Here is a 14,974-nt window from a genome sequence, read left to right on the forward strand (position 1 = left end):
GCTATGGTAATTTCCTATAAAATAACATGTGATATCAACAGAAAAAGGAGTGTGATCTAGATTTGGAATGCTGCCTATGCTAGTTATTAAGCGTGTGTCCTTGGGCAAGTCACCATGCCTTCTTAAACTAGAAAGCAGTAAGTACTACGAATGTTTCTAATTAAGAACTTCAGGACTTTACTCACAGAGTGACTAGGTGGGTAAGCTCCCTAAATGAGGCAGGTGTCTATTCTCTCAGCACCTTGCTCAATAACTTTCCTAGATAACTGAAGTAATAATTGTTTTCCAGCAAAAAAAAGTGCTTAGACATTTCTAGTAGAAAAGATAACTGACAATGCTGACCTTATTTAAGTGTTAAAGATTCATTACTTTCTTTGGCACAAAATATTAACTTAAATAAAAGTCATTACTATAAAATAATGAGATACATATATACAGATCTATGAGTATATGAGCCTGGGAAAAACATGGAAAAGATACATGCTGGGAGGACTGATATGCTTGGAGAGGAAAAGAGAGAAGGAGGAATTAGGGGAAAAAAGGTTGTAGGGAACAAAGCTGTTAGGACTGCAAAATATTTCTCATTGAATATTCTAAATGGTGGTGAGATTCCTGAAGCAATCCCACATCTCCATTTAACCCCATCATGGGTAGGGCTAAATTACAAAAATAACAGGATTCATTCTGAGTCCTGAACACAGGGGGTCATGCACATAACAATCCCAATTCTCTGAAACTAAACCAGATCACATAATCTATCTAAGAATTTTCGTGCTGCTTCCAGGTATGAGAAGTCAACTGAAAGAACCAAAACACTAGAATTCCGGGACACTTCAGTATTTCACAATAATGAAACATTACAGAAAACCCTGCAAATCTGGAGTACACAATCACTACAGAATGAAGCGCAGAAAGTGGAGAATTTCCTTTGCATTTCCAACTGACCCTTGGCAGCATCCCTATCACTTCCCAGCGCTTCAACTGCATACTTACACTTCATACTTATACTTACTGCATACTTATACTGCATACTCATACTTCATACTTATACCTCATACTTACACTGCATACTTACACTTCATACTTTTACACTGCATACTCATACTGCATACTCATACTGCATACTTATACTTCATACTTATACCTCATACCTCATTTTTTTTTTTTTTAATTTTTATTTATTTATTTATTTATTTATTTATTTATGGCTGTGTTGGGTCTTCGTTTCTGTGCGAGGGCTTTCTCCAGTTGCGGCAAGCGGGGGCCACTCTTCATCGCGGTGCGCGGGCCTCTCACTGTCGCGGCCTCTCTTGTTGCGGAGCACAGGCTCCAGACGCGCAGGCTCAGTAGTTGTGGCTCACGGACCCAGTTGCTCCGCGGCATGTGGGATCTTCCCAGACCAGGGCTCGAACCCGTGTCCCCTGCATTGGCAGGCAGATTCTCAACCACTGCGCCACCAGGGAAGCCCCATACCTCATTTTTATACTGCATACTTATACTGCTTACTCATACTGCATACTTATACTGCTTACTCATACTGCATACTTATACTTCATACTTTCATACTGCATACTTATACTTCATACTTATACCTCATACTTACACTACATACTTATACTTCATACTTTCATACTGCATACTTATACTTCATACTTTTATACTGCATACTTATACTTCATACTTTTATACTGCATACTTACACTGCATACTTATACTTCATACTTTTATACTGCATACTTACACTGCATACTTATACTGCATACTTATACTTCATACTTTTATACTGCATACTTACACTGCATACTTATACTTCATACTTTTATACTGCACACTTATACTGCACACTTATACTGCATACTTATAGTTTATACTTTTTTTTTTTTTAATTTTATTTATTTATTTATTTATTTATGGCTGTGTTGGGTCTTAGTTCCTGTGAGAGGGCTTTCTCCAGTTGCGGCAAGCGGGGGCCACTTTTCATCGCGGTGCGCGGGCCTCTCACTGTCGCGGCCTCTCTTGTTGCGGAGCACAGGCTCCAGATGCGCAGGCTCAGCAATTGTGGCTCACGGGCCCAGTCGCTCCGCGGCATGTGGGATCTTCCCAGACCAGGGCTCGAACCTGTGTCCCCTGCATTGGCAGGCAGATTCTCAACCACTGCGCCACCACGGAAGCCCCTATAGTTTATACTTTTATACTGCACACTTATACTGCATACTTTATACTTTTATACTGCATACTTATACTGCATACTTACACTACATACTTTTATACTGCATACTTATACTTCATACTTTTATACTGCATACTTATACTACATACTTATACTTCATACTTTCATACTGCACACTTATACTGCATACTTACACTACATACTTTTATACTGCATACTTATACTTCATACTTTTATACTGCATACTTATACTAGATACTTATACTTCATACTTTCATACTGCACACTTATACTGCATACTTATACTCTAACCCCACCCCCACATTCTTGCTCTGTCAGACCAAAATATTCTAAATTGGCTATATTCTCCTACTGAAACACCCAATCCTAAGCAAAAACTGCTAACAGCCACAGTTGGAGTAAAGTAATCAAGTAATTCATGATTAAGTCCCAAATGTTTGCTTTGAGGGGCTGGAGGAAAGGAAGTGAGGTAAAAAAGACATTTTAACTTTTAGATCTTGTACATAAACCAGTATGTTGTGAAGTTTCAAACTATTTAGCAAAGGGGATGGGAAATGTTTAGGACTTGTATGAATATATAAAGAACTAAACCAATACTAAAAATATCTAAAATAGTTACTGCTGTAGTATAATTTTCTACAGAAGTATCATACTGTTTACTTTTACTAAAAGATTTTTTACTAATTTGCTTATGCTCTCTATTCACTACAGCAAATTTCCAAACTGCATCTTTTTTTTGATGCAAGCCTAAAACTAAGCTTTGCTATCTATGCATGCCATACCTGCCCAGCAAAGCTCATTCGGTTCGAAGTTCTAACAGGTATTGTAGTAACAGTATCAATACTTGGAAGAAGCAAAAATTTTAAGCACTGATCATAATTTACCAGCACATCATGAAGAGTCTGTGGAAGCAGTGAATTAGCATTTACAAGTCAAGAAGTGCCTGAAGTTTATACACTAAGCAATTCAAAACACTTTAAAAAAGGAGGTGGCTACGTCACAGCAGTTATTTTAGGCCATGGTCAATGTGTTCTGAATTTTCTGGGCCAGTCCTAATTTCTGTAATTCTCTGCCATTATCAGACCAAATGTCCTAATTTTTAAAAATAACTTAGACAAAAGCCTATCCACCAAAATATTTGCCCCTTCCATTTTGACACGAACTATACAAAACCAAGCACGCTATTCAACTACTATTTTTTCTCATTACTATTGTGCAAGAACAGTAATGTTACCTGTTTTTACAAGCAACACTAGCTGTTTCTCCTTCAGTACTCATCAGAGCACTATGCCATGTTTTTGTAGCACCTATTAAACATGCTCTTCACAATGAAGGGTTTACAAGTCAAGAGTATATGTATTCAACAAGCGGGAGTATTATTTGAGGATATGGGTAAAACAGAGCAAAATAAGCACTAAAATAAACTGCCAATACTATTTGCTGAACCAAATAAATTCCTAGTACTAAAGACAAAAATTAATAGATCCCTAAGAAGTCATCTGTCTCTCTAGTTCTTTCTTTAACATTCTATGTCCATTCTCAGTATATTGATAAACATGAGATATCACTGATAAGTAAAAATATACTGATAAAAAGGTTTAAATATTTCCAAAACTAGTCTTTTTAAAGACTAGTTGGAAAATTTTCTATTCCCTTTCCCGAAAAGGAAAACACGACTTAGCCCAGACATTAGTCTAAACTAGATAAACAAGGAGATTTTAAGGAAATGGACAGACTTCAAAAATCAGAAAATGTGCTATACCAGAGAATCTATAAATATGAAAAGTCTTCTGTTATTTTATTTGTGAGACGCCCATATGTAAAATTATAATTTTAGATCTGGAAGACACCTTAATTAACTTTTCCAAAATGAAGAAAATATAGAAAAGTATACATTTGGTTAAAATCCTCACAGCTTATTATCTTCAAATTTATTTCCAGAGAGGCCAAAAAATAGTAAATATTTTACTCAGAGAAAAAGCTGCTAAAAGCTTGAAAAATCCTGACTTTACTCACTTATTTAATAAGCATTAAGTGAATGCCTACTTTAGACAGGTTGTACACTGCAGACCCAAAATGAATTAGTTCCCAACCTGAAGTTATCACTACTGAGCAAGATTCTTAAGGTACTGAAGAGTATAACAAGCATGTTATGAGAGCAGAGAGCAGAGGGGAAGTGTATCTAATCCATTTTTTTTGGAGGTGGGGGAGGAGATGCTTTTTGAAAGAAAGATCTGAGCTGAGCCTTAAAGGATGCAAGAGTGGAATGGTAGGATGAGCACTCTAAGCAAATGAGATGGCGTGAGAAAAAGAACCAAGATGGTCTACGGATCCTCACAATTCTAGATTTATGAAAGAACTTCAAGGTGATCCCAAAAAAGTCCAAGAAATGCAAATATGCTCTTATGAATGTTTTTGGAGCTAAGTGTCTATAAATAGCATCAGATTATCAAGAGATTCAAATCCTGCACAAGATTAACCATTGCTATAGGTGCCTACAGAGCTTTAGAAGTAGTGATCTGATTGAATTAGCAGATAGAGATGACTGTGGCAGCAAAGTGGAGGATAATTATCAGGGGATGAAGACTAGAGATACTGTGACCAGGGGAATCTATTGTTAATAGTGCAACACACTGCACTTGCCAAGAAACAAGGACCTTAATTAGGTAAGAGAGAGAATATCAATGGGGGGAGAGGTAGAGAGGCAGAGCCTGGAAAAAAATTTGGAAAGTAAAATCCGAACTTGAGTGATTAACTAGATTTCAAGGTAGGGGTGGGGAGAGAGATCATAGGGTCTTCACAGCATTCTAGCTGGGGGAGCTAGATAATGCCACCAACCTGTAGAGAATCCAAGACCACACTACCCAGTCTCCCCACCCTTCTGAGGGGTACAATGGGAGAGAGAACTTCAGCTGCAGTGAGCTCACCCGTAGTCAATCCATAAATAAAAAAAGTGCTATTTGGCTAAAAAAATCAAGTAATTAGTATTTACCTCCCTACCCAGAATTATAGTCCTCTTTTGATAAATGGATTAGTAGAAAAAACAATTTCCAACACAAACATCAAAGTGTAAGCTAAAAGAATTAAAACCAAAAATCTTTACTACTTTTGTTGCAGCAACCCACTGGAACAGTATACTGAAAGATTTAAAACATCAATGTCCACTTACAAACCCAAATTCAATTTCTAGTAATGAGGACAAACAAGGCCACAGCAAACATGATGCCAAATAGATGCCTGCTAGTAGTACTGACAAATTATGTAACAGTCAGTAGAGAAAAAAAGGAAGATGTCCTTTGCAATCTTCTATCACTTCTCTGATCTCCTTGAGTGATGGCATCTTTTCTTGCAATTTAAGTACTATCCCCAGAAATTCTAAATCTATAGGCCTGGGGTATTAGCCTTCAGGTGATTACAACTTCCAACCAATTTCAGATGCCAAAAATATGCTTTATTATGAGCTCTCCTCAAAACCCACACATACACACTACACAGGTGCTTCTAAACAGCAACTTAAACATATTTCATCGTGGTTCTCCCCTGCTTAAAACTGCTAAATAGTTTGCCCATTGTTAGCAGAATAAAATGTCAGTACAATCATTTCAACATAAAAAGATCGTCCATAACCTGGAGTCTGTCTACCCATTCAAACTTGATTCTTCATCCTGCTCAACAACCAAATCATCTACTTCTCAGACACATCAAGACATCAATTTCCACTATGCTCAAGCTGCTTCCAACTGCAATGCCTGGAATGCCCTCCCCTCTTCAACACTTATTCACTTAACACAATTAAGTTAGGAGTCAATTCTACAAGCTTCTCCCAACCTTCACAAATAGAATTGATGACTTTCTTAGTGTCTTAACTGTAACTTTAATATACTTCTAACATGGTAGCTATCATTTTATGTCTGTCTCTCCTTACTAGAGTACAAGTTTCTTGAGGGCAGAAAAATGTCTTATTTATATAGGTTTATCTTCAGTGCCTTGTATCTACCTAATATGTGTATGTAAACTTAAGAGGGAGAAACAAGCCAATCTTAGATACACTGTAACATATAGTAAAAACCACAAGGGAAAGGAACCAGCTTTTACCAAATCAAAAACAATGAATGACTGTTAGAATCTATGTAAGTATTATACAAACTGATTACTTAATGGGCCATAGGCTCTGTAGTCATCTGTAATACCTATTTCTCCTTCCTAGTGAAAGGTTTTTTCAGTCTTTCTTCCAAAATCTTTAAAACAAAACAGAACAACTTATTTTTGCCAAATGCAAAGAAGGCTGGTAGATCTGTCTCACCTTTGCTTTTGTTGCTCACCAACATATTCCAATTAGTAATTTTAATTAGATCACTGATCTGAATTAAATATTTACTTTCTGGAAAGGTTAACTAAATTTGTAACAATAACACGTTTGAGTGCATGTTTTAGGCTTACTAAACTGGAAAGAGTTGACAGAATGTGTGATTTAGGCTACGAAAATTTCACAACTGGGTAGAAAGTGATCTGAACCAAGATACAGTGGTAATCACTGTTATTAAAGCAATTTTAAAGTCCTCTGGGCCAAATGGTCAAATCCTATATGAGCTAATCACTGAACCTGACTCTTCAGATATAGGCAGTTGTTACTCAAAATAGAAACTACATGTTGTCCCTTACATCCTTATAAATACAAGGGTATTTCTGAAATACAAGGCTCCAGAACAGATTCTGAAAGCATATTTATGGACTCTCACATGAGCAATCCTTAACAACCAACCTCCAAATAACAGAAGAATATCAAAGGTTTTAAGAATGTGCCACAGGGAATTCCCTGGCGGTCCAATGGTTAGGACTCCACACTTCCAATGTAAGGGGCACAGGTTCGACCCCTGGTTAGGGATCCCACAAGGCATGAGGTACAGCCAAAAAAAAAACAACAAAAAAGGATGTGCCACAGTTTTTTGGCCACCACCAAGGAATTAATGGAAAATAACTTTTCTCTTACAGAAGGCATAAGAAACAAAAAGTAAAGTAACCCTTATTCACATACTAAGATTTGGCCAAACTCTTCTCAAACAAACAGGCCTCCATGTGCTCCTGATTACATTTAAATAAGAGAGGATAAACACACAGATGCATGTATATGCAAAGACTGGAAGTAGATAGAAGAAAACTGTTATTGGGAGGTGAGGGGGAACTAGGTAAGAGGGAGACTCATCTGCTATTATTTATCCTTCTATATACTTTTCCAATTTTTGAAAATGAGCATATACTATTTTCATAATAATAAAACTTATCTTGCTAGTTTTCTGGGTTTTAAAAAAAAAAAGGGAGGGGAAGATAAAGGGAGTGAATTACACCCTAGCCTCAAACTTAATTCTTGCCGGAGGAACTCCAGAGGAACTCTTATTTCAGCATTTTTAAGACAGGACAAAGCTAATGCAAGATATTTCTTACGAAGGTGAGAAAAATTGCATGTATGATGAGAAAGTCTCAATCTTCAAAGAATTGAATGGCCAAAGTCTCTAAAAGTATGAAGAAGAGAATTGGTTTGCTCTCTAGAATCAAGAGTGATTCCATGAGATAAAGTGGCTTCCAAACTGAGAAAACTGGTAACACGTCCCCCCAAAAAACGTTGTTATAGTTATCTACAATGAAAATAAGTAATGATGGTAATAACAGTTATCATTTACTGAGTGATTACGTGCTGGCATATATACTTTGCACACATGAGGAAACTAGAAGTTAACTCATTTTCCTGCCAAGAAAGAGGATTAGGACTCAGGTCCCCCTTCTTTAAACTCAAGAATGTTCTTACAGATTGTGTTATACTGCCTCCTACAGGTAATCAAAGGCTACATGGCAACGGAAAAAAAGTGATTAACTCTGCCCATAGGAAGAAATAAGTCAGTTCTTGAACCTGACACTCATGTAATAACAAGACAAAAGGATTCTATAGGTGGTACCTGGGGTCAATCACAAGGTAATACCCCAAACTAAGGTTAGTTAGAATGAAAACAGAAATAACATCCAAAATCCAATCCAGGGAACCAATAAATAGCCTTAGGCAAACATGACTACTAAACTTTATTATTCTCTGTCTAATGAAATAATGTACTAAGAGAAAAAAGGTGGTCTACAGATTATATCTGTAAAAAGGGAGTTTAAGGGGGCAAAGGGTAAGGGAGGGATAACGCAGGGATTAGGTTTAGAAAAGGGTTTACCTAGGAATGAATTCCCTAATCCAGACATATGCCTAGGGGAGAAGGATACACCACACTAAGTCTATCATAAGGTTATCCAACTAATTCCCCTTCCTCTGATTTCAGGTTCACTAAGCAGCTAATTATAATTTGTACTCCCATTCAGATCTGCCTACACGTAGACTACGCTGAAGAAGATAAGAGTAACTGGTCCACTGGATTAGGAAAATTCATTCTGATTGTCTTTTTAAATGCTTCTAAATAACCAACTTACCATTTAGAAAAGCACACTTTCATTTTCACAAGCCTTCCACCTCCATCATACTACTAAATAACTTCAAGAATATATAACTCTTTAAAGCCTCTAGACTCCTCTTCTGTAAAATGGGAACAGAATAATTACTTGCCAGAGTAAGGGACATCTGTATTCGGCATACAGAAGACAAGTTTGGCACTCCAGTGCCCAAGCTCACAAAGCTAGTAATTGCAGAAAGCTGAGATCTGAACCTAGATTTACTCCAAAACTTTTTTTTTCCATTGCAACATTCCTTATAGACTTCAGTCTCATTTATCACAAGAACTGTAAGACTTGGGACAATTTACTTAACCTTTCTGGGCCTTATATCTTTAAGTGACCTTCCTTCTAGGGCTTAGGCAACTAAAACTTGTGCAAAAACTGTTGCCATTGCCCCCTGAGAAAAACAACCCTATGCTTTAACGTTAAAGCCTCAACTTCTGAGAAACTTCTGGGCTACAGGGTTATTGGATAGTGCCTAATTAACTCCAGTATAAGTGTTCTGAACAGCAAGATCATTCCAATAAACACACAAAGGGACTAATATCCGAAAGGTGACTTTCTAAAATCAATGGCTAGCAATACAAAAGAATAAATTCCATCCACCACCACAGGTTGTCTAAAAGTCTTCGAAGCACTTATCAACATGTGTTTGGCTTGAAAAAGGATTATCGAAATGGTAAGACTATTATTTTTAGACTAGAAATATTAAAACAAGAGCTAAGAACAACTAAAATATAACTTTGTTTTATAACTAAGAACTTATGATTTTAAGGAGTTTGGTAAATACATTCTCTACCAGTCCAAATCAACTACTTGGTATAAGTAACTTTACATTAAACATTTCAAATATGCTAAGTTTAAAGTAAACTGCACTTACAAGAAACTTTTTGAAAAGGGGGGTTACAGAAAATCTCAGCACAAAAATCTGGGTAGAAGGAAACAAAAACTACCACAATATACCAAAAGTATGCCTTTGGAAAGAGAAGTTCAACAAGTTTAACGGAGATGAATTTAGTAAAATAACCCACGAAAAATGAGTCTTATCCAAATAGCTTCCTCTACATTTACATACTGCTCTCATATTTCACATTATCCTGATATGATAAAAAATATTTTTCTCCGTTGGATGTTCTCCTAAAAGGGGTAGCGTCAAAGATTAAGGAAATTGTTTAATTCATTCTTCAAAGAGTTACCAGATTTGACTTCCACCAGCAAGCTGAAAGACTACCAACATAAAGCAGCTTTCCTAAAACCACAGCTAATAACATTTTGACCCCACAAAGCCAACCTTACAGGGTTAAACCCTTCCACCTCGCGTATTAAACTTTCCTTTTGATTCAACCTGATGGGCAAAGAAATCTGCGTCACGAAAAAATTAAAACAAATTCAGCGTTACGATTAGAAAATTGTTATTCCCCCCTCCCCCCCCCCCCCCGGTAACTTTTGAAAACTTGTTCCCAGGTTTTCTAACCCCCCCCCCACGCGTAAGCTCCCGACACCTCTCTCCCAACAGGAAAGATGTCTTCACCCAGGAAAACGGGGTTTTCAGCTGATAAACCTTTCCCCCGAAGTAGAAACAGAATACACCGTACCTGGGCGTTGGCTTCGTGGAGTTTGTGCTCGGTAGAGACGTGGTGCCTCAGAAGGAGGGTTTTCTTGTAGTTGCGGGTCCCTCGCGAAAGCTCGTCGTGCCCCACTGGAGGCAGGTCCCCGCTTATCCCGTCCTCGGGGGTCTTTTGGCACCAGCCGCAAGACATGAGGCCAGTATCCTTGGAATAGCGCAGCCAGGGAAAATCTTTGAGCCAGGAGGTCTGAAAGGAGCACTGGAGCTTCTGCATTAGGGACTTGGGCCGCGCGAGCGGGAAGTGCTGGACAGTCTCCCCTTCGCCAGCTCCCACTCCGCTGCCCTCCGCTTCGTCCCCGCCATCGCCGCCCGACCGCCTGCTGCTGCTGCAGCTGCCGCCTTCCGCCCCGCTGCCGTCGCCCAGGCTCGCCCCCTCCTCTTCGTCCTCGGTGCTGTCGCTCAGGGACGCGCCGTCCGGCATCAACTCCTTCCCCTCCAGCGCGTCCAGCTCCAGCTCCACGGCCGCGGGCCCTCGCCCATTGAAATGCCTCAGGGCCACGCCGAGGTCTCGGGGCGGCCGCGGCTACTGCCATTGTTGCCGAGCCCCCCACCGCCGCCGCCGCCGCCGCCTCGGAAGGCCAGAGTCCGACGGTTCCTTTCCGCTAGCAGGGGCCCCCTGCGCCACCGCCGCCCAGCGAGGTGGGGCCGCCCGCGTCTTGGGGGAGCAGCAACTCCTTGGTTTCCTCGGCGGCGGCGGCCACCCCGGCAGAGGCCTCCAGGTCTTGGGGCTCCAGGCCCTCCAATTCCACTTCCTCGTCGGCCCCCCGCCCATTGAGCTGCTGCGGCGCTGGCGGCTGGGGCTGTCTTGGCTGGGGGTGCTGGGGCCAAGCCGAGGCCTCCCCGCCAACGTTATTGTTCGCGGAGCCGCCGCCGCCGCCGCTGGCGGTGACCAACCCGCCTCCTCGGAACGCCAGCGTCCTGCGGTTCATTTCACTGAACGACATGGCGCGCGCCGCCGCCGCCGCCGCCCGGTGCCCCGGCTCGCGCCCGGCCTCGGGCCGCGTCCCGCGCGCTCCCCCTCCGCTTCGCCCCCGCCCCCACCCCGGGCGTTCCGGTCTCGCGGGGCTCGGCCTCGCCCTCCCGCCCGGCTCGCGCTCGCTCCCCGGGGCTGCCTCACGCGTCCGCTGCCGCCGCCGCAGCCGCCGCCGCCCGCCGGGCCGCCGCCTCCGGCCGCCTCCTAATCCTCCACCCCCGCCCCGCTGCGCTCCGGGCAGCGTCCCGCGCGGAGAAGGGGGCGGGCGGCGGAGAGGTGAGCAGCGAGCCGGGGCGCGTGGGGCCTTCGAAGTTGAGAGGCGGAGTGCGGGGAGACCCTCCGCTGCCCCCTCTTTAAAGCCGCGCGCACACCACCGACCCTCCAAACAGATATCCTTCCTCCGGCGCGCCGAGGAGTCCCAACCCGCTGCCGGCTTCCGAGGCGCTGAGGGCGAGAAGCACGTTAAACTGCCGGGCTCCGCCACATAACGAACCGACAATAAAGCCGGCGGAGCGTTTCCGTCCGACCAGGCCCCGGCGGAGGTCGAATGGCAAATGAACAACGGACCGTGCGCCCACAATGCACCGGGGTAGCAGTAACCGCTGGAGGGGGAAAGGGTGGGGGCCGGGCTGGGGGAGGGGGGCTGGGCTTGGGGCTGGGCTGGGGTGGGGGGGGGTGGGGGCGCCAGGGGACCGGGAAAGGGGCCGGGCCGCGCCTCCGGCCTGGGGGCGGGGGTGCGGCCGCGGGGAAGGAAGTCGGCCGAGGAGCGGGGGACAAAAGGCCGGGCGGCGGGCTGGGGGTCTCGGGGAGGGGGCGGGCGTGTGCGGCCGGGGCCGGGCTCCGCGGAGGACAAACAGCTGGCGAGTGTCAGGGTCTGGCCGCCTCCCCGCTACCCGCACGCACCTACCCGCGCCCGGGAAGCACATTTTCCTTCTCTCGCCACGAGTTCACCTGGGACTTTGGAAATAACTGTGCGGTGGGAGCTGCGCTCCAGCCTTGTCATTTGCTGAGGGTGGGTGGCGGTGCCCAAGGAAGTGAACTTATTTTGTTCCTTCACAAAGACTGGACCAGGCTGTGCCTTTCACGCGAGGAGGTTGCAACCACGGACACCTCCTCGTCTGAGGCATTGTGTGTGCGAGGCAGCACTTCAGGCCCAAGGCAATAATCATTTCACAGAAAATGCACCGCCCCGAGTGTCTTATTGCTGTGATGAAATGGAAATTTAAATAAAAGGTCGAACACGTGCGTTCAGTGGGAAGTATTGACATGGGTGTTACATCACCAGCAGCCAATCAGATAACTCCAGTCGTGTTTATACTTCTACAACCACCTTGTGAGTATTACAGTATGTCATAACGTTATAAATATTAGGCAGGGTTTTCCCCAAGAGTGGGGAGGAGTCTGCTTATACAGACGCTGCGTGCGACTCCGAAGATCGTGTGTGTAAAGGCAAGAATTGATTTGTAGGACTTGTTTTTTTTAACTGTTTACACTGCATTTGGAATTTAGAATGATTAGAAGAACAGATGGAGCTGGAAATGAAACTCTTACAATAATAATCGTAGTCAAGTTTTTCAGAAGATTTTCCAGCTTAGAGCCCTTATACTCCTATTTAAAATTTTTAATATGCTGAATTTAGCAAAATCTAAAGTGTTTAGATTCATTTTACTATTTTGAAATGTGAAACAAACTTGTAAAAACACAAGAAGAAAAAATGAAAGGAAAAGCAAAAAAAACAAGAAGTGTGAAATCTTAAATTATTTTTATTCAAACCTATTTCAGGTTAAAAAGATTCTCAAACTATGGAGGAGCTTTTTACTCTTAAGAAATATAATAAGAGGACTAAATGAAACAATGTATGTAACCTTAAAAATAAAATAACTCAGTAAATTAAAAATTAAAAAATATATATTAAAAGTTTAATCACAAACTAATATAAAATATGTTCAAGATAATTATTGAGTGGGAAAAAATATGTTACTTCTTACATTAATATATGTCAGGATGTGCATGGGGGAAAAAATACAAACTCTACAGTTGTAGATTATCTTGTGTTAGAGGTTTTAATCTTCTACATTATATATTAATGAAAATTATGTATGTTTAATAAAGAGCATGTGTTACAATTTTTAGGTTCTCTAGTCTTGTGATTCAGAAATTTCTACTTTTAAAATAATATTTAAAGCTTTGAATATACCATGAGGAATATGGAATATGCTATGTTTCTCAAGATTAACTTTTAAAAAACAGATTTATTATAAAATACCATTTGTCTTAATATTTTTAATGGACTAAGCACATGCATGCACAGCCAGACTCATATATTATTGATTATATAGATTTAGTCAAAACAGCTTTCACTTGATTCACTGTAATTTAGTATCTGTATAAATGAGCAGTGTTGTTTATCAAACAAAAAATATGAGTTCTACCTTATAGATGAAATGTAATTTTAATGTAAAGAATGATGGTACTAACTTGCCACAAAAAGATTTTGGCTTTGAGTTTTTTTTCAGTAATGATCATATTGCCACCTGTCCATATTGTCACCTGGCCACCAGTGATCAACAGCTTGAAATTCCAATATAGGTCCTCAGGTTGGTACAGTTCGTGGGTTTTTAAAAAACTTTGTCCTGCTTTGTTTTAGTTGGAAAGTTTAGGACAGTGGAATCTATGGTGACCTAATTTGTACATTGGAGAAAGGAGAGGATTCTGCCTGCTTGGCTGTATGTATTATGTGCTTCCATGTAATATATGGAAGAATGTTATAATAATACTGTGCTTTGTCCTTAATGCATTTTTTAAAATTCCAGGCACTTTGCAAATAAATATATATACATTATTTATTCAATTTTAACCACCACTGCCTCCTCCATAAAAGGAGGGAACAGTTACTGAAGTTAATTGCTTATCTAGGGTTAAGGTGATGGGAAGTAAAATGTACCTAAGAATTTTTTAATTTCAACTTTAAAGATTATTTTCATTCCCATACTGTTAAATTCATATCTTTGCTTCTTTTCATCTTATATGCCTAGTACATAGTAGGCAATATATAAGTTTATGCTAGTATTATTATTTTTGCTGATTCCGATAGCACCAGAATCACCAGAAATGCTTGAATCCATAAAGTTGTTAATTGTGTCCGAACTGTATTTTTCTCAGACATATATCTTACCTTATATTTTGTAAAATTCACATCATCTTCTGTCTGGAATTATGTTTAAACGTGCACTGATGAGGAATGAACAACACTAGATTCAAGTGGTACAAATAAATGACTTAAATTCTAGGGCCACTGACCACCTAACAGCCAAACAGTGGGAGTGTGTGGTGTATGTGTGTGTATGTATTTATATTTTTATCATTTTATATGTATAAATATATACTCAGGTGTCTTCTAAACCCTGAAGGAAGATCGAATCAGAAACAAAGTCAAGAGGACAGTAATCCACAAATGGCTCAGAATACCCTGTACAAGGGAACTTTGAGTTAACAGAAGGGGATCTCCTGTTCTGTAAATGGAGTTTTTAAGAATTCCCCCACCCCTTCCAGCCTCCTAGCAGCAAGCCAGGATCTGTTCTCCCCTCTAGCCCCTATATTTACAGTTGGGGTTCTACCATATTTAAGGGGATTCCCCTTATGCTTACCAGGGGAACCCCTCCAGAATGGGGCACCCCCAACCAATTTGTCCCCTAATTTC

At 41.2% G+C, this 14,974-nt stretch overlaps 1 protein-coding gene across 1 annotated transcript in view; it reads right to left on the reverse strand.

The window, feature by feature from the left end:
- ZBTB10 (zinc finger and BTB domain containing 10) overlaps positions 1-11,298 on the reverse strand; it is a 35,518-nt gene extending 24,220 nt beyond the window's left edge. Inside the window, 3 exon segments of the mRNA XM_036830576.1 lie at positions 10,270-10,793; positions 10,796-10,916; positions 10,919-11,298. Coding sequence (XP_036686471.1) covers positions 10,270-10,793; positions 10,796-10,916; positions 10,919-11,245 — 972 coding nt within the window. The 5' untranslated portion in view covers positions 11,246-11,298.
- Positions 11,299-14,974: the final 3,676 nt, after the last annotated feature.

Source organism: Balaenoptera musculus, chromosome 17, assembly GCF_009873245.2.
Source record: "Balaenoptera musculus isolate JJ_BM4_2016_0621 chromosome 17, mBalMus1.pri.v3, whole genome shotgun sequence".
Taxonomy (NCBI): Eukaryota; Metazoa; Chordata; class Mammalia; order Artiodactyla; family Balaenopteridae; genus Balaenoptera; species Balaenoptera musculus.